This window comes from Larus michahellis, chromosome 1 (assembly GCF_964199755.1).
Source record: "Larus michahellis chromosome 1, bLarMic1.1, whole genome shotgun sequence".
Classification (NCBI taxonomy): Eukaryota; Metazoa; Chordata; class Aves; order Charadriiformes; family Laridae; genus Larus; species Larus michahellis.
This window is the reverse complement of record NC_133896.1, coordinates 16,252,222-16,270,514: the sequence shown is the minus strand read 5'-3', so window position 1 is coordinate 16,270,514 and position 18,293 is coordinate 16,252,222. Positions and strand designations below refer to the sequence as shown.

General features: G+C 38.4%; 1 protein-coding gene across 1 annotated transcript in view; it reads left to right on the top strand.

Annotated features, from left to right (window-relative positions):
* Positions 1 to 18,293, top strand: part of COG5 (component of oligomeric golgi complex 5) — a 192,520-nt gene that overhangs the window by 199 nt on the left and 174,028 nt on the right. Inside the window, exons 2-6 of the mRNA XM_074579552.1 lie at positions 844 to 983; positions 1,970 to 2,027; positions 5,201 to 5,255; positions 5,356 to 5,425; positions 10,177 to 10,297. Coding sequence (XP_074435653.1) covers positions 844 to 983; positions 1,970 to 2,027; positions 5,201 to 5,255; positions 5,356 to 5,425; positions 10,177 to 10,297 — 444 coding nt within the window. The remainder of the gene's footprint in view (positions 1 to 843; positions 984 to 1,969; positions 2,028 to 5,200; positions 5,256 to 5,355; positions 5,426 to 10,176; positions 10,298 to 18,293) is intronic.

Below are 18,293 nucleotides of genomic sequence, written 5' to 3'. Positions count from 1 at the left end.
TCAGCGGGACGGCGTCGGGGGTCCCGTCGGCGGGCGGCCCTGAGGAGACGGGGGGTCCTTCGTGAGGGCTGGGTGGGCAGGACGCGGGGGAGAGGCGGCGGTGCTCGGGGACGGGGCGAGAAGGGCGGCGAACCCTCCCGGCGGTGCTGTCAAGTCGCAGAAAGTTTCGGCGGCGGAGTGGGGGAGGCGGGCGGCGGCGGGAGCGGTCGGGAGACCCTCGCCCTGCGGGCAGAGGGGTCTTCATGGCCCCGTCTTGCCAGGTGGCCTGTTCACCTGTGGCCTCTTGCTCCTGAGACATTAAAAACAAAGTGCACTGAAAAGAGAGACGAAGGTGCTTGGTAGTATCAGTATGCGCTCTCTGGAAACTCGGGTCTTGTGTGATCCAAAGTTGTCATTGCAGGATCATTGCAATAATTTAGTAGTTTATAAACCAATAACGTTTTAAGAGTCAGGTATGATTTCATGAAGTTGTGTCTCATGCCACTTCGGTCCTCAGCGATTTGAAGGTGACTGGTGTGTGTTTGATTGTGGGTACAATCTCAACAGCCTCACCCTTGTTACGCTGTACAGTTTAAAGAAGAAGGTATCAATACTTTTTAATGTATTCTACTCAAGAAAAGGCTGTGTGGACTTCTGCACCATTTACAACCTCCCAGTCCCACAGTCATCAACTCCAAACTCATTTCTCTTGATTGTGGTCTCTTCTCAAATCAGTGTCTCATTTGTATTATGTGATCTAGAGAACATATGGAGAAATTGAAGGTCAGAGAATTGTACGCTTTAGGTCCATAAATACTATTTAACTGTTTTGAAGTACGAAGATAAAATCTAAATCTTTTTCAGAATGTTACGCTGACTTCTTCAGAGAAGACTTTGATGTGAAAGCTTACACTTCCCAGTCTATCCATCAGGCTGTGATAGCTGAGCAACTGGCAAAACTTGCCCAAGGTATTAGTCAGTTGGATAAAGAGCTTCATTTACAAGTAAGTTTAAAGCATACCTGTTATTCTGAGGTGGTTGATATAAACTAGTCAAAAGCTTAATAATCTTATGATGTTGCTGCTTCTGAAATTGCCAGGTGCATTCTGCAAGCAGTAACTAAAGGTATAACTTGCAGCAAAACTAGTAGTGAATCTGATACTTAACTCAGCCAAGCCCACTCTTAATAACCCTACCAAGAAGCCATATACTGCTTTGATTTCAGTTTCTGCAGCCCATCTCTGTATACATGGAGGTTCCACTCTTCCGTGTAAGGATGTTCCTTGACTTTTTCCAAAAGATATGTCAGCTATCAGAAATGCTGGCCTGTATTTTGGGATGACAATTGTGAGAAGATAGCGAACGATTTAACTTGTACCCTTTCATCCTGTGCTGGAGAGTAGCCTTGGCTCTAAGGCTTACCTATGTTAACACACCTCCACACCTTCAGAAAGGCTTTTGAGTTCGGAAAGTAGAAGGCTTTGTGGTAAAATCTACGCAGACACCACAAATCCGCAGTGGAACCATGCAATGAGAACGTGCTAAGTTTGTGTGTAGTTTCAAAACCTGCTTCCTCCCTCTGCCCCAGTTGGTAAATTCTTCGGGGACTAGTTTCTAAATGTCATGAATAGAAAAGAAAATATTACAAATGTGAATACATATCATTATTGTGGGATTGCTAAGCTTACTTTTACAATTATTATATATGAAAGCGTGTTGAAATGTGATTGCTCTGCTGGTTTTAATTAAGATGTCAATTATGCTGCAGTTACTGACCCTCTTGTTCTGAGCTTGCCACTTTTATGAATTAAAACATGTTCTGAAAACCCTTTCATCTTTAAGATGTGTCTGCTTTTTCCTATGTCTGCCTAATGTAGTGATGATGAGACTTTAATGTCTAATGTAAGAACAATGGTGATATATTAATATATTCCTTTCAGGCACACCCTCCATTTTTCTGTGTTGATTTCTCTATTCTGTCTTTCTTAAGGTTGTTGCAAGACATGAAGACCTGTTGGCCCAAGCAACTGGAATTGAATCCCTGGAAGGTAAATACCATTATGTTGTGCTTGCTACTCTTACAATGGAGGAAGCACTTTTAATATCTGTGCAGGGAATGTCATTCACTGACAACTTTGTCCCCTAATGTTAAGGCTACAGATCTTACTTCTGAGGAGTAACATGTGGCGGCATTTTTTTTGATGTCAGTAGATGGAGCTCCAGGGAGAAGATTTGGCTGATACTTCTCTGGACTCATGACTTCACAGGAAAACATATTTTGATAATCAGTTCTGAGCAACTTTAGCAATCAAGTCTTTTTTGACCTTTTAATATATTTTTCTAAATAAGCCTAATTTTGTTGCAATATTAGCTGATACCTGTTGCCGTAAGTATCAAGTTTGCGCATGTTGCATATGCACGCGTTGTGTAGTTTGCAAATCTTAACCAAAGAGGCTTTAACACATAATCTTAACTGCATTGAGATGTATTTTTGCTAGTAAGGGAATACTAAGTTAAATAAATACCTTTGTGTTATTCCACTGTTTGGGATCTGGATTTTAACATATACTGCTGACTTTCAAAGGCCTTAGTTAGGAACCATTGAATCTGTATAGAAAAATGCTCGCAGTATATTCTTCTTGTGCCAGGAGTTTGTTAGATCTGCTGTTCTGCTCTTTGTCACTTGCTGGGAATTTCATATGGGGTTTTCTTTTTTGTGTAGACAGAGATTTACCTCTGTCATATGCGAATTTGCATATACCATGGGATCCAAACATATCCCCTTTCCCCCTTCCATTTTGCAACTTGCTAAGTAATTTATCTTTGTTCCTCCTTCTGCTTCTAGGTTTTGGCATAACCAGAGAGTTTCTGGTTACTGACAGTTATAGTATCTTCTCAGTGTTTGGAACTTGTTGGATATAGTATTCAAATGTTAGCATTTGCATATAGCTATAAAAGTAAAGAAATGTCTATTTAATCTTGCAATGGAAGCTCCTGAATAGCTTTTAAAACAGTTGGAAAATTAAGCATAGGAAGACTGGAACCTGTGTTCATCCTCCAAATAAGAGTAGATAGGAATTTGCAGTCAACCTTGTGATTGATAAAATACTTCCCAGTCACGATCTTCAGCAATTTTGTGCTCAGTGGAATTGCGTTTTCTGAAGAAATCTTGGTTGTTTCTGAAGGCATTCTTTCCTAAAATTGCCCTGAGGAAAGAATGAAGTGCTTCAAAACAACTATTCAATTATAAAACATTTCTATATGGCAGGCGTGGTAAATAATGTGTGTTTTACAGCTAATAACACAAAATAAAATCTAATTCACCTCAAGTTTGTTGAAAAGTCTCCATTTACTTAGGGTTATGCTCCCTAAGAGGCCTTTTCTGTGTGTGAGGGAAGGTTCTAATCCTGAAAAGTATTTGATACCTGAGACATCAGTAGAAACTTCAGTCTGCAGTTGCCAGGAAAATGGAAAATCTGTGCACACAAAGATGATGTTTTAAGTTTTGCAAAACTTTCTTATCTCTGTCCTGCTTGTGCTACATGTGATATATGGTCACTGTAGAGAAACACTGAGTCAAGACTCATAAGAAAAAGAAAAGATGGATGTTGATAGAAATTTTAATTATGAAGTTAGAAATGCATAGCTCTTGGTATGTTTGTCAAGAAAGTTAGCAAGTGAAGATTACGGAACTGATACACAGCATGCACAATCATTTGGATATGTGAAAGTGAATTTCATTAAATGTTTCAAATTGGTATACCCAGCTTGTGGAGTCCTTCCTTTTTTAGGTCTGTGCACTTTTTAATGGTACACTGGTGTGGTATACTTACTCTTTTCTGTCTATAGGTTGCTCAATAGATATCTCGAGCTTCCTGTTAGCTCAAGATAAGCTAAATAGTATCTTCCCATATCTTACGCAGCAGATGGAGGGGCTAGATTGCCTTTTCACCCATCCTGATTCTGCCTTCTGGCAAGAGAACTGCTGTATGCTTTACAGCAATGTCACAGCCATACACTCAGCAGTGTCATGCTACTGGCCCTCCCCCCCTTATTGCAATGTAGGGTAGAAAATTCAGCCTATTTTGCCAACTTTTCACTGTATCTCATATCTTCATCCTCTGATGTGTGAGACTTGCATGCTTACCGTTCCATGTGTAAAGGTCAAGAGAACTCCCAAGCCTGTCACTAAGCCAAGTTAATAATTCTGATGTGTGGAGGAGATGGGAGTTGGCATAGTTATGCAAAATACGTAAGATATAGTCCCAGTACAGGACAAGCGGAATAAAACTATTAACAGTAGTTATGTTTATCGTCCATCTTACCGTATCATATTGCAGTTTTATCCAATTTAAAAATGACATGCTTGTAAACAGGTCTTTAAAAAAATGTAGTATGTTTGAGAATGCTAACAATAACTGGAACAAAAATAATTTCATAGGTCTGGGTTTGCTTAACTTAATTAAATTCTCAGCAGGCTGATTCCATATTACAAAAATGACTGCTACCCTTGACTACTTTGTTTGCAATTTAACAAGAAAAGAACAAGCATGCTTGTAGGCTTTCTTTGTGCTGCTTTGCCAAACTAATGTGGAACAGACATGATTAGGGTAGTTGCTCTGTTTGTAATCTAAATTAGATGACCTCACAATGACATTGATTCCTTTTTGCTGAAGATGCTTATGCACAGGAAGAAAACCTTGAAATAGAATTTATTATCTTCTCAGTCCTCTTTGTTGGTTTCTCTGAACCATCTAGTCACTATGCTAAATAAATAAAATAGGTTCTGCCATTTTTGTATATTGTGTTCAGGTGTTTGTACCAGGTTATATGCCTTTGATCAGTAGTCCTGATCATCATTCTCTTAGAAAGCAACATGCTCTAAATATTATTTGAAACTTAACATATAATGAATTTCAGAGTGATATTTCTTATGTAGGTTTGTGTTGTCTACCAATAAATTTTCCATAACATTCAGTAAGTGGCTTATTACCTGCTCAATTTATTTCAAAACCTGCTGTGTTTTATTCATTTCAGTCTGTTTAACTGCTTTGTTGTAAAGGAGGAAACTGGGGTTTACTATGTTTTGTTGTGTTACTATGTTTGAATTACTATGTTTTGAAGAGTACTATAGTACTATGATTTGAAGTTGCTATGATGAAGAATAGTTTTTTCTGCAATTGACAATTGTTTCATGTAAAAAATCTCCTTTATTTTGCAGGTGTCCTCCAAATGATGCAGACTAGAATTGGTGCTCTACAAAGTACTGTTGACAGGTATGCCATTCATTATGTGAGTGGAAAATGTAAATTCTTAATTGTTCTATCATGCTACTTATTAATACTGCTATAAATAAATTTCTCTTCTTATTTTTAGAATTAGAGTCAAAATTGTTGACCCCTACAACAAAATAGTGTCTCGCACAGCTCAGCTAGCAAAACTTCAAGTAAGTTGTATTAAAAATGTATTTAAGTTGTATTAAATGTATTTTAAAAAAAATCATTTTCGGTATTTCTGAATGAAAATTTCAGTATTTCTCAATGAAATTCAGTATTTGTGTGTCTTTTCATGAGCTACTGAGAAGCGCATTGTATTGCAAAGTAAGAAACTGACCTTTGCACTAGCTAAGTGAGTTTTTGTGGAGATGGAGGGAAGAGGAAAAGGTTATCTGAGTACAGTTTAATTAAATTCTCATTACAGTTTGCGTAATTTTGGTATTTAATGTTATGGTGCCATTGTGTAGAAAATGCTTTTCTCCTCTAAGTTAAGGCATGCTTGACTGCAGCTTAGTGAAGAGTTTGGGAATTAATTCTTTCAAAATAGTCAAGATGCAATTTATGGAGCCAGTTTTGGTTCTGGAGTTTTATAAGCCCAGGCACATAGTTGTCCCTGTCTTTTGAATACTAGTGGGGTCTACAGGAGAATGTAGATCTCTGTTAGAGGATAGCAGTGGGAGAGAGCTTATTGTAATGATGATGTCAAACACTTCCATTGTTAATTTTATAACAGTTGAAAACTATTCCATAGATCTTTAGTCATGTGGCTGCATTCTGTTCAGTTCATGGTTTGAAAATCAACACAACTCCAAATCTACAAGTGTTCCATGAGTTACTGTTTGAACTATTTGTCTTCACAAGTTTACCTTAGCTTTGCAGAACTAGGAACTTACCTTATAGTGGTTGAAATTTGAGCTGTGGCTATACACTCAAGTAGACTGCCATCTGCGGGTAACTGCTGTTGATGAAGCTGCACACTGTCATGCAGTTTCTAGTCTGGGGGCTGGTGAGGCAGCTGCAGTAGTCTCTCGGCTGAACTTATTTTCTGCATTACTTTCAGTAGCAGTGAAGTCCAGCAGGAAGCTCTTAACACTCTGTTCAGCCAGTTTGTCCAGCTTCTTCTCCTGTTATTTTCAACTCTAGCAGTTAGTTTTTGCCACTGGGCAAAAATTCTGTGCCTTCCATGTGGCAGGTTAGATGCCAATTTTTTTGTTCTCTGATGTATGTTGCAGCTGTGGAAAGGGCTGTGGGAATTTGGGGCTAAAGGTAAAGATTGTTTCTGCCCTGACCTTACACAAAGTCAAACTGCAGAAGGGCATCTGAGAAGAATGTGTCCCTGAACTTTGGAAATGTTTCTTGGGTGCTCTTTCCTTCCCCTTTGCTGTAGTAGGGTTTCATGGATTTTCCTGTGGTGTGAAAGCAGCATGCATCCAGGGTCAGCATTAGTCAGCCTGTGCCAGGGAATTTGTAGTATCTGGCTTTTCATGGCTGTAAGTCAGAAAAAAAGGATGCAGGGTAAGGGGAGCCTGCTAGACTACCCTTCCTAATATCTAAACCTGCTTACTTACCTCAGTGTAGAAAGAGGAACAATGATTCCGTCTTCTCTGCCAGTGAGAGTCCATCTTCCTCACGAGAGCTGCTGTCCCTTCTTGTATTGGCAGATACATAGCGAGTGCTTTATGTTGCACTATGCTGCTGGCAGGACACTTTAATTATGAAATGAAGCTGGACTTACGGAGAGTTGAGTCAACAGGCCTTTGAAATATCAGCCCTCCTGCCTCCCTGAGGTGCACTGCTGTGGTGTCTCTTTACTTGTCTGCCTTTTTTGTTCAGGAAGGAAGGGCAACAGCACAGCAAACAATTCGCTTCCTGGCGGCGGCAGGGCTTGTGACATGAAATTGCTCCCAAATGCAAGACTTGTGGCACGGGACACTTTCAAACTTGCTAATTTTATCAGTTGATGTAGAGTTGGTAGAATAAGTACAAAAAGGTAGGTGACTCATAAAAGAGGTTGTGCTCTGTCAAAGTCAGTAGAGTTGGCAAGTATGTTTTTCTGAACCGTGTGGTGTTTAAGGGCCTCTTGTACTCGTGATGGTATTATTTTAGTGCTTCTCCATTGATTGCTGTGGGAGTGCTCACAAACTGAAGGAATATTTCGCTTGCGTAAAGCTGGATTTTGCTGTCCTTAATTGTTTTTAATATACTCTGGCTTTTTTATAAACATTCTCACTGCAAATTCATTGTCAAACTTCAAATCTAGTCTTGAATTCTAAATCTCTGCTGTGTGCTTGTCTATGTTGTGTCTTGCTTTGCTCTTAGAACTTTGTGGCATCCCAAGGGACCAGCAGATGTACAAAGCTTACTTCCTATTTTAAATCATACTGTCCTCTTCTGAGTCGTTCCATAGTAGATCACAAGCTAAATGGGAATAGTTAACAGCTGAAACATGCAGACAGTGTTTGTCCTTCAGAGGGTTATTTTCTGTGTGGCTCTGTTTAACCAAGTGTTTCTACATGTTCTCTTAATTTGAGATATCTTGGTGTTTAAAAATCCTTGTAAGAGCCAAATTTTTAAAACCTTTAAAAAAAATTGTGTATTTTGAAGTTACTCTGTCTTTAAAATGTTCCACCAGTAGCAGATTTCATCCAGGTGCTGCCAACTAAATAGTAAAAGTAGTCTGAAGATAGTGGAGTGTCTTTCTTCAGGCTTCTGTTATATATACATTCAATTACATTACAATCTAGCAGATATATGCAATTGCATATATGAGCTACACACTGTCACATTTTCAAGTGGTCCTCTCTTTATAATTAAGTCTTCTTTCAATAATTTCTTAAAATTAACTTGAGATTAAAATAAGAGGCTTTTTGATTGCTTCAATTGTAGCAATACTGTCTGTTAGTGTTGATATGTTACTTTAAAATTCAGGAGATAACCTGACATGTAATCTCCAGAAAAGCTGAGTTTTATTTTTAATTTTACTAAAACCACTGGGACTAACTCAGGCTACTGGCCTTTTCCAAATGAATTCTTGCTTGAACAGTGGAATTCATTTCTTCTTGGATGAAAGCATCTCCTTTAGAAAAGGATACTATATCAACTCAGGAAGGGAAAGTTTCCTGAATTAATTCAGACTTCTGTTATGCAGGTGGTCAGGTTAGAGGATTTAGCATCTATGAACAGCTTCGCTATTAGATAAAATGTTTTATTTCTGTTACACAGTCTTCCTTTATTGCCTTCTTTTACACTGACTGGGAGTTGTTATTAGGTTGAACAACTCATGTAAATGGAAATACTTGGGTGAAACAGAATTTTTGTCAAGGGCACAATGCAGTAGCAGTCACTATGAAGTTAAGACTGCGTCTTCGGTGTCTTTGGATTTTTCTCTAATTCACAGGGCCAGAAGTTAAAACTTGTTTTTGCTCTTGTATCTGAATTTAACTTTTCCCATCTCTTACTCATTTTGATAGCCCTTTTAAAAGATTGTTTCTTGGGATAGGAGATAATGAGCAACAATCAAATGAAAATGAAATAATCTTTTGGCATGTAAAGTAAAAGATGGTCAGAAGATAACTGAAGTTGAATTCCTAGGGAAAAACATAAGCCAGAGGTACGCGATTGGATTAGAGAGTAATTAAATTTGAAAGCAAAGTAGTAATACAATGTGCTATATAAAAAGCTATTTTTGATTCATCTTGCAAAAATTTAGTTCACAGATATGAAAGTGATATGTGGATCAAGATTTTTCTAATTAAAGAAATGAATTAATAAAAACTAATACGTTAATCTCTCAAAGTAGGATAATCCCCACTTGGTTCTCACTAATGGTAATAGAAATCATGTGGTTAAGTTCTCTTAGAATGCTTAGGAAATTTGCACTTCAGACTATGTGATACAGAGCCAAAAGCAGCGAGAGTAATTGTGCTTTTGGTAATTTGCCTCAGTGGGGCTTTTTCTAATTTTTCTACTTTTTTACCTTCTCCTGAATCACACTTCTGAATTCTAGTTTAGATGTGACCCACAGCACACAATGTTCTTTCGCCGGTAGCGTGTACCTCCTGGCCCCACTGACCCAATCCAACCCTCGAGGAACTCTACGCTTGATGTAACTCTTCCTGTTTCTCTGTCTCTATTATTTACTGTATAGAAGGAGAAAACCTATTTTGAGATCTTAGTTGAGTGGGAAGTTAGGGAACAGTTATGTTTGATTCAGGTGTCAGCAATGCCTTTTTTTCTAAATTGGTGCTAATGAAATTATACACAAATATGTTTCCTGGAAATTTACATATGCATCCATCTACTTACTTTTTAGCCAAGAGTGCAGTGTGTTTTAATAAACCTATGAAAGAATGTGAACAGTTGGCTGAATGAAGGTGACTGGCCTTATGAAAGTTTTGCTGAAAATGAGATTTTACCTATATTCCTAGCGTAAGAGTTACTACCTGTTATAACAATTTAGCTTTTATGTTTTCTTGTCCTCTGAAGTAAGTGCTGCCATTTTGCTTATTTTAGATCAATATTTGATTGGCAAGGCCAATTTCTTAATTTTACTGAAGCTTACAAAGGGGAGGAGTATTGAGGAAAGATGCACAGTGTAAAATAAAGCTCACTTCTAGTTAGAAGTAGAACATGTCTCTGTCATAGGATTCCGAGTTTCCTTTTTTTTTTTTTGTAACTAGTAATAACAGCATGATCTCAGTAGCCCTGTAAATGTAATTACTAGCTTTAGAAAGTATTGGTCTGTCTTGCATAAAATCATGTTAAAAATCCAGAAAAAAAAGGGATTTCAGTGTTCTAAAGTTCCTTGGTTTTATTCACATTCATATTTCCTTTTTTGTTTAAAATATTTCCATATTTGAGGCCTAATGTTATGTGATCATAATGTACTGATAATATCCCCTAATGCTACGATTCTCTGCAGGCTGCCTGTGACTTGCTGCGGAGGATAATACGCATCTTGTATCTCAGTAAGAGACTTCAAGGACAACTGCAAGGAGGAAGCAGAGAGATAACAAAAGCTGCCCAGAGTCTCAATGAACTTGGTGAGTCCTTCTTAGTTACTTTTAGAGGTATTTTTAGGTTGCAGTCATTTGACTCACACTAGTGTTTGACTTAGAAAACAAAGAAACCCCCAAAACTTTTTACTGTGGTTCTTGGCGGTCTGTTTCCTGATTTGAATTGAGAAATGGTATGGACAGAACTCATTAGTACTTCCAATTTTTTCATATGACTTCTCTAGATGAAGATGTTTAATAACAAAATTCTATGATAATAACTTGCGTTCTTTTGGGAAACATTTTTTTTGTGAAGCAATTCATTTCTTATTGGTTTGTGTTTGTATAAAATGCTTTCAGGGGCAGCAGATATATATTTAGCTTTTGGAAGACATTGCACTACAATAAGGCATGGTTTGACTTACAGTTTACATCCTAAAAGAAAATTATTGTCCCTGTGACCTTTGTGAAAGCCATATGTGATATACAGATATGATATACAGATACCTAACCTAAATCAGATACTGTAAGCATTCTGCTGCAGTAGTGGCTAATTACCCTCTATTTTATTGGCTTCTAGCAATAATGGTGACATAGTTCTCATGAAGCTCACGTTACATGAGTTAATGCTAGACTGTTTTCCATACTTGAGCTAGCTTGGGTTCTTCCACACTGTGCTGCAGGATGCAGGAGGAACATCCCTTTAGTCTTGGAGACCAGTTGTTGGTGTTGTATACGGTGTCCAGCCAGCTGTTTCTCCTTTGGTTTACTGGTATTCAAACTTCGGCTTCCAAAAATAGATTGTGGGAGGACTGAATTATCAAACATTCAGAATCATCCTGAGGTTTATTGTGCATATTTGTCATTACTGCTCTTTTTATACTGTGTAATCAAAAAATTATTAGACAATGACTTAGTCTTATAATTAGCAGATGCTGTGTTGCAAATGGGAAATTTATGTATTTATTTAGTATATCAGTTTGACTGAAGCACTTAAGCATCAATTGTAGCATTCTAAGCTAAAATATTTTTTATAATTTTCTATTTTTTCTAATTTTTTATTTTCTTTCAATTTTGGTCTCTCCTCACATCTTCAAGATATATAAAGTAATACTGTCTTTTAACTACCTGAATTACAAGTCTTGTGGGATTAATCTGAATGGTAGAGCCTATTAAAATAATCAGTACAATTTAATGGTGAAATCCAAGGTGTTTTTCTTGTGTAGTTTTTAGGATTTCTTTCCTCTAAAGAAAATGCCTTTTAGTACTCTCTTTCCTCTCTTTTTTTTTCTTCCACCATTTAAAAAAGAGCTTCCACTTTCTTTTGTTAAAGTGTCACAGTCTTTTGAGTTTCTTGTTTTCAAGTATTTGGTCTTTTCCTGAAGTTTAGAATAGTCTGAGTAATTATTCTTGTTAAAAGATGAAAGGAAACGTGTCTCCTTAGAAAGCCCTTTTGAGTTTCATCCTACAGTCCATAGGGGGGAGCAAGGCTTGTGGTCCTTAATTTAATCCTTAATTAATCCTTAATTCTGGATATTTTATGGCCAGGTAAAATCCCTTGTCTGCTGTCATTTCTTTCTCCCTTTCTTCTCCCTTACCTCTTCATCTGCATCCCTCCCTCATCTTTCGGCTCTCTGGTCTTTGTTATCCTCTGCTGCCCACCTTGGCTGGTCTCAACGCTGCCATGACGCCCAGCACCTGCGTGGGTGGGAACACCCCACTGAGGAGTGGCCGGTGTGGTGGGTTGGAGGTGTCTGTCCTGCTGTCCTGTGTGGCGAGGTGGTGGCTTACTGGGTACGGGATAGCTCTCTTCAGAAGAGAGGAAAGTGCACAGTTGCTGGAGTCAACATGGCTCAGGGTACCAGAGTGGGAGTCAGTGGGGAGGTGGTGTGTTGCAGGGAGGCTGGATTTTGGGGTATGTCTGGGCTTCTGGCCTTGGAAAGCATTGGGATGTGCAGGAGATCTGTAGGGTGGAGGCGGTGGTGGTGGTGTGGGGCAGGAGAGCAGTGAGGCTATGGCGACTTGGAGTGAGGTTGTGGAAATACTGTGCTTCAGAAAGATGGGAAATAGTGATGTGGTGCTCTGTGGCATTGGGAGGGTGGGAAGCGTGGGGAACAGGCACTGGACACTGGTTATTTGGTGGTGAAATACGAAAGCTTGGGGCGGGCTTGAGAAGTGCTACAACATATGATGGTAGTAAATAGGTGGTAGACAGGAGTGATGTGAAAACCTGGTATAGGATAGGGAGCTCTGCAAGCACGGAGGCTTGCTTTTGAATTGAGGATTATGGCCAAGATTAATAGTAATTTGTGGTTTTAGCCAGGTATTTCTGAATATCCCTTTCAGCTGTCATTCAGGGAAAAATTCTTTTAATTGTTTGTTACCTTTCTCTTGCATGTGTGGTGCAGTATAATTTCTGCTTTGTTGAAATCAGCAGCACTGTGATATTAACATGAAAGCTTTGCACTTTCTACGGTATAATATACCTTTTATTGCGTGTAGGTTATTCTGCGTGGAATCTTGGGATAACTGGCTATTTATTTTTATGTACTGTTATACTCTGTGTGTATGTTTGGGGGACACAAACATGTGTGTGCCTGTATAGGTGTATGTATTCAACATATATTCCCTCAGCAAATCTATGTCAGTTCACTGACAGCTTTTACTTAGATGTGTCTTGAAGTTTATTTTGCAGTGATGGGAGAAGATACAATAAAAATATAAAATCTTAGATTTTGGATGCTTTGTTAAGTTGCTAGTAGTCTCCAGATCTCCAGCTTCAGTGGATGTTGTTAGGAACTTTACTCTTGAAAACATTTGGTAATTTTTCACCGTGATGTCTACTTAAAGCTAAAGTAGATCTAAAATTCCTCTGTGATGGACTTTGACATTCTTTGAAATTAACTTCCCACTTTGTCACAGTAAGAATAAAAACTGGATTCCCGATGTAATTTTTAGAGATTAAATGTGATTAATACGTATGTGTGTGTATACATAAAAGCCCCAAACTTTCTTCTGTAACTCCTACATTTCCCAACACGCTTCTTTGGGTTGTCTAGCAAGGTAGAAACAGAGCTGTGATAGTCGACTGAATAAGCTATTAGCTGCTTCTCTAGTGATGATTCCTCATATTATACAGTCCAATTCAGCATATAGATAGGTAAAACAAGTGGAATATTCAGATGTCACACAGTGCATAATGCAGTGAACTATATGCCCTGGCTATGCTTCTTGGTGATATTTTAATACAAATATTTTGCAAAGTGAAAAAGAAACATTCCTAGTCAAGTTTAAACAATAGGATGTGACAAGAAAATGGTACACTGTATACAGTTCCCTTTCACAAAAGAAATTCTACAGGTATTAAAAAATCTTGTGTCTTCTATGTGGGTATGCAGAAATTACTGTTAGTTACAGTGGCCAGTAACTGATCAGATGAAGATGAACAAATTCTTAGTTGTGCAGTGAATGGCTAGCTTGACTCTGGACAGGCTGTTAATTCCATCTGTTGGTTACAGAGCTAGCTCTGGACAACAACGGATTTATATGTTTTGCTTGTTAAAAGCCTATAACTGATGTTATCATTATTCATATAAATGCCTAGACTTCTTTTAATTATAGTAAACTCCTAGTCTCTCTATATGGTTGTATTATAATTTATTTCACAGCAAGTGGATTTATTTGCTTGAATGACCTTGTGAGCATATAATACTTGTAGGCAGGTTCTCACAGCAGTCATAATTTTACTCTTTTGTAAACTCAAGAGTTAGCCTGTGACTAAGCTGTGCAGCCGTAAAATGAAGGGGAAGGAGTTTACTGCAATATGGTTTTGAGTGTCTTTGATATAGAAGTTGCTCCACGATGATGCTACCTTCCATGTAATTTAGGAGAAGAGATGTTGGGGGAAGATAGGACTATGACCTTACTTTAAAGCTAAATAATTCCAGAGAAAAGGCAAAACATTGTCAGTTACGTCAGTTAAGTCTAGCTAAAATGGAGAAAACCCTATGTACGTATTGTGTTCTTTCTAAAGAGGGAGGAAAGCTTACAGATGGCAGTTATTTAGGCTTAACATGACAGTAGAAGAATTAAGGGAAATTCAAAGAAATAAAGCTCAATTTTAATGATACTTGTAATGAAGCATAGCTTGGATGGAGAAAACTGAAATTAGTGAGGATATGCATGATACTGGGTAAAATACAGTTTGAAAGAAGTTTTTTGGATATGCCTGGAAGGCCTCTTCGTAGCTGGCATAATATAAGCAGTGGTAGCCCTGTCTTCTAAAGTGCACTCCAGAACTAGTGACATCCACACAAAGGTGACAGGGATCTTGGGCCTGAAAAAATCTCTTGTGGAGGCTAGAAAAAAAATAGATTTAGTGCCTTTCTAAGGTAAGCAAGATGTGTCATGGTATCATTTAAACAAGAAAAAGCCTGGATATAGGTGATATGCCTGTTAGAATAAAAATTAGAAGAAATGGGGGGAGGAAGATGACCTCTGGTCTGCCTGCCTTAATGGCGATTGCATTGGTGGGACCTTATCTCGTCCAGTATTGAGGTTTTTCTTTTTCAGTGTGCTTTTCTAGCATTCCTAGTAGGTGTAGTACCCTGGAGTTTCCACTGAAAGGGAACACCATTGTAAAGATTGTGAAGTTATCTATAGTATTGCATCTCTTGTCACCCAGTTTGTGTCATATGGTAATCTAAAATAATGCTTGACAGAGGGAGAGAATTAAGTTTCTTTGTGAAAATTCACTTTTTCTTTTTACACTTAATTCTTGTAATTGTGTGTTGTAGTAATGTCACAGGGTCTGTGTTTTCCCCATCTTTCAAACTGCTTATGACATTAAATCGAGCAAAATCTTTCCAAATATTTTAAACCTAAGAAGTCTATTTTTTTTCTTCTTTGTTGCTGTTAAAACGTGGACCACAGAAAGGAGAGTGTGTTCCTTTGTGTGCATATGTAAGTTTATGTATATAAATATTTATAAAAACAAATACAAACAATAAAAGTGATATTAAACAGTAGGCCATAGAGATTTATCAAGAATGAATCCTGTTTAAAGAACCACATTTTCTTTGTTGGCAGCATAACAGGTCTTAGAAATAGGAAGATCAATGACTGTTTTGTAGTTTGATTTAAATAGGGCTTTTGGCACCTTGTAACACTAGCAGGATCAGCAATATAATCCAGATGAAAATGTTGTGCAATGAATGCAGAAGTTTTGAGAAAACCGTACCCAAAAAGTCATCATAATTTTTTCACTGTTGCCCAGCAATATATCAAGTGGGGTTTTGTTGAAATCCGTCCTGCAGTTGGCTCGTGTTTGCATTAGTGATTTGACTGATGTAATATGGTGTATCCTTATTAAATTTACAAGTAATAATCAAGCAGAGAAGAATGGAAAGTATGTCGGGAAACAGGATTAGAATGAAGCATATTCTTCGCAAATTGGAGATATGTCTTAGCTGAACTGATTTCATTTCTCTTCCAGACAAGTGCAAAGTCCTAGCAATAAATAGTTGTTGTTAACAGCAAGAATAGGAGAAATGACTGTATGGATAACAGTTCTGCAGAGAGGCTTGGTACTTCCTCAGGAATTGAGTGCAAGCCACTCGTTCATTTGTTTTGTAGCAGCGTGACGTTGTTGGCAATGAAATTTGTACTAATCTTTATAAGAAAGGGTGTTGTGTGCAAGGCACTTGAAACAAATCTTTTGTTCATGCTTCAGCTGGAGTATCAAGTCCCTTTTGAGGCACCTCATTCAAGGAAGATGTAGGTTAATTGGAGAAAGTTCTAAGTACAGCAGTAATGATGGCTGAAGGTCTCGAGGATGGGCCAGTGGGTGGAGGAACTAAAAGTATGTGGCTCTTTGGTTTGGAGAAGAGGGGGCTGAGAGGTAGAGTAACATTCTTCAGATAAATAGAAGTTTTTCAAACGGGAAGGGAGTAAATGGCTCCATTGTGATCAAAACAGTAAGTGATGGGCCCAAAATGAAGCAAAGAAAATTTTTTATCTAAAATGTTAGGAAAGGTTTCTGCCAGTAATGGTAATTTCAGGGGAGCTGTGAAGTCAGTATGTGAAGCTTTTTTTAGAAACAGTTTAGACAAAGCATGTATCAGGTATAGTTTAGATACAGGTGGTTTTGCCTTTAAGCATGACTGAGTAAGCTGACCTGCTACCAGTCCTTTGTTTCTCTCAGAGATGCTCCCCCCGCGCCCCCAACTCTGTTAATAGAAAATGTATTATAGGGAAGATTTGGGTTTAGTTTTTGGTGGTGTGGTTTTTTTTGTTGGGTTGGGGTTTTTTTTTGTTTTTTTTGTTTTTTTTTATTAATTGGACTGCTTGGTGTGAAGTTTGCCTTCCACAAGTGGTAGCACTGTGCCCACATACCTCCTGGAATATTAGGACAGTGTGACTGGAAAATTCATGACATCACTTTAGTTCAGCCTCTTCTTATCAGTACTTCAGATGAAATAGTAGATAAATCTCCTCAAAGACCTTCAGTTCACTCTTCTGACACAATTACTTCTCTTCTGGTTACTTACTACGTGACTGACATGCAAGTTAACTTCACGCAGTTCAACATGTTATTGCCATGCTGCAAAAATTGACCCTCAAAACTGTTACGTTGGTATTCTCTAGGAGAATGCAGTGAGCAGAAGGAAGGTGGGTACTGACGATGTGAATGTAAATGTTGTGTATCTAATTTTTTTTCCTTTGCCAGGACAAAAGCCTGGCTATCCATTTCTCAGTGACCCAACTGTTTTTAAGAAAGACGTTAATTTACTCCTGTAAGTTTTTAATCATAGAATAGTTTGGATTGGAAGGGACCATTAAAGGTCATCTAGTCCAACCCCCCTGCCATTAGCAGGGACATCTTCAACTAGATCAGGTTGCTCAGAGCCCCAAACAGCCTGACCTTGAATGTTTCCAGGGATGGGGCGTCTACCGCCTCTCTGGGCAACCTGTGCCAGTGTTTCACCACCTCTGCAGTAAAGAATTTCTTCCTTACATGTAGTCTAAATCTACCTTCTTTTAGTTTAAAGCCATTACCCCTTGTCCTATCACAACAGGCCCTGCTAAAAATTTGTCCCCATCTTTCTCAGAAGCCCCCTTTAAGTATTTGAAAGGCCACAATAAGGTCTCCCTGGAGCCTTCTCTTCTCCAGGCTGAACAGCCCCAACTCTCTCAGCCTGTGTTCATAGGAGAGCTGCTCCATCCCTCTGATCATCTTTGTGGTCCTCCTCTGGACCCGTGCCAACAGGTCCATATCTTCTTCTGCTGAGGCCTCCAGAGCTGGACACAGTACTCCAGGTGGGGTCTCACCAGAGCGGAGTAGAGGGGCAGAATTGCTTCCCTCGACCACCTGGCCACAGTTAATATTTGGAAATGATAACGAAGATTGTTTGGTGTTTATCAAAATACTAAGCACTACTAGTCAGTATTCAGGAAACAACGGTTCCAATTTGTTGAAAACTTAAATAACTAATTTTAGTAGTAATGTTCATACTTGTTTGTTTTATAGTGATTATCTCATCCATATCTACTGCAAGTTGTAATTATCTGTACCTATCATTTCCACAGTGTGCCTTATTAATTGGGTATTAAAACAGTGTAAGCTGACTAACAGAGAGAGACTTATTCTGAAGTGATTGCATATTGGCTGACTGTAATATTGTCCTTCAGGTTAAATATTGTTGTATAAAAACTATTACATTTTAAATGCTGCAGTTTTTGAAGTAGCATTAAATGTGTGTTATGTATCTGTACAGAAGCATTACTAAATTTGCAGTGGTAAGCTGTCTGAACACCTACCTTAGATACTATGGTAGCTATCTTTCACTGCTGCCTTCTTCCCATATCGTATTCAGTGATGAACTTAGATTGTTTTTTCCTATTCTAAGCAAAAACTTAGAGTGTACAATTGCCAGGCCAGATCTTGTGTTGAATCAAACTGCAATTAAAGTGAGGAAGGACTTGGTTACTGTCAGGTCAGTGAGTTCTTTCTCTACTAGTACACAGAGCAGACGGATTTGTTGAT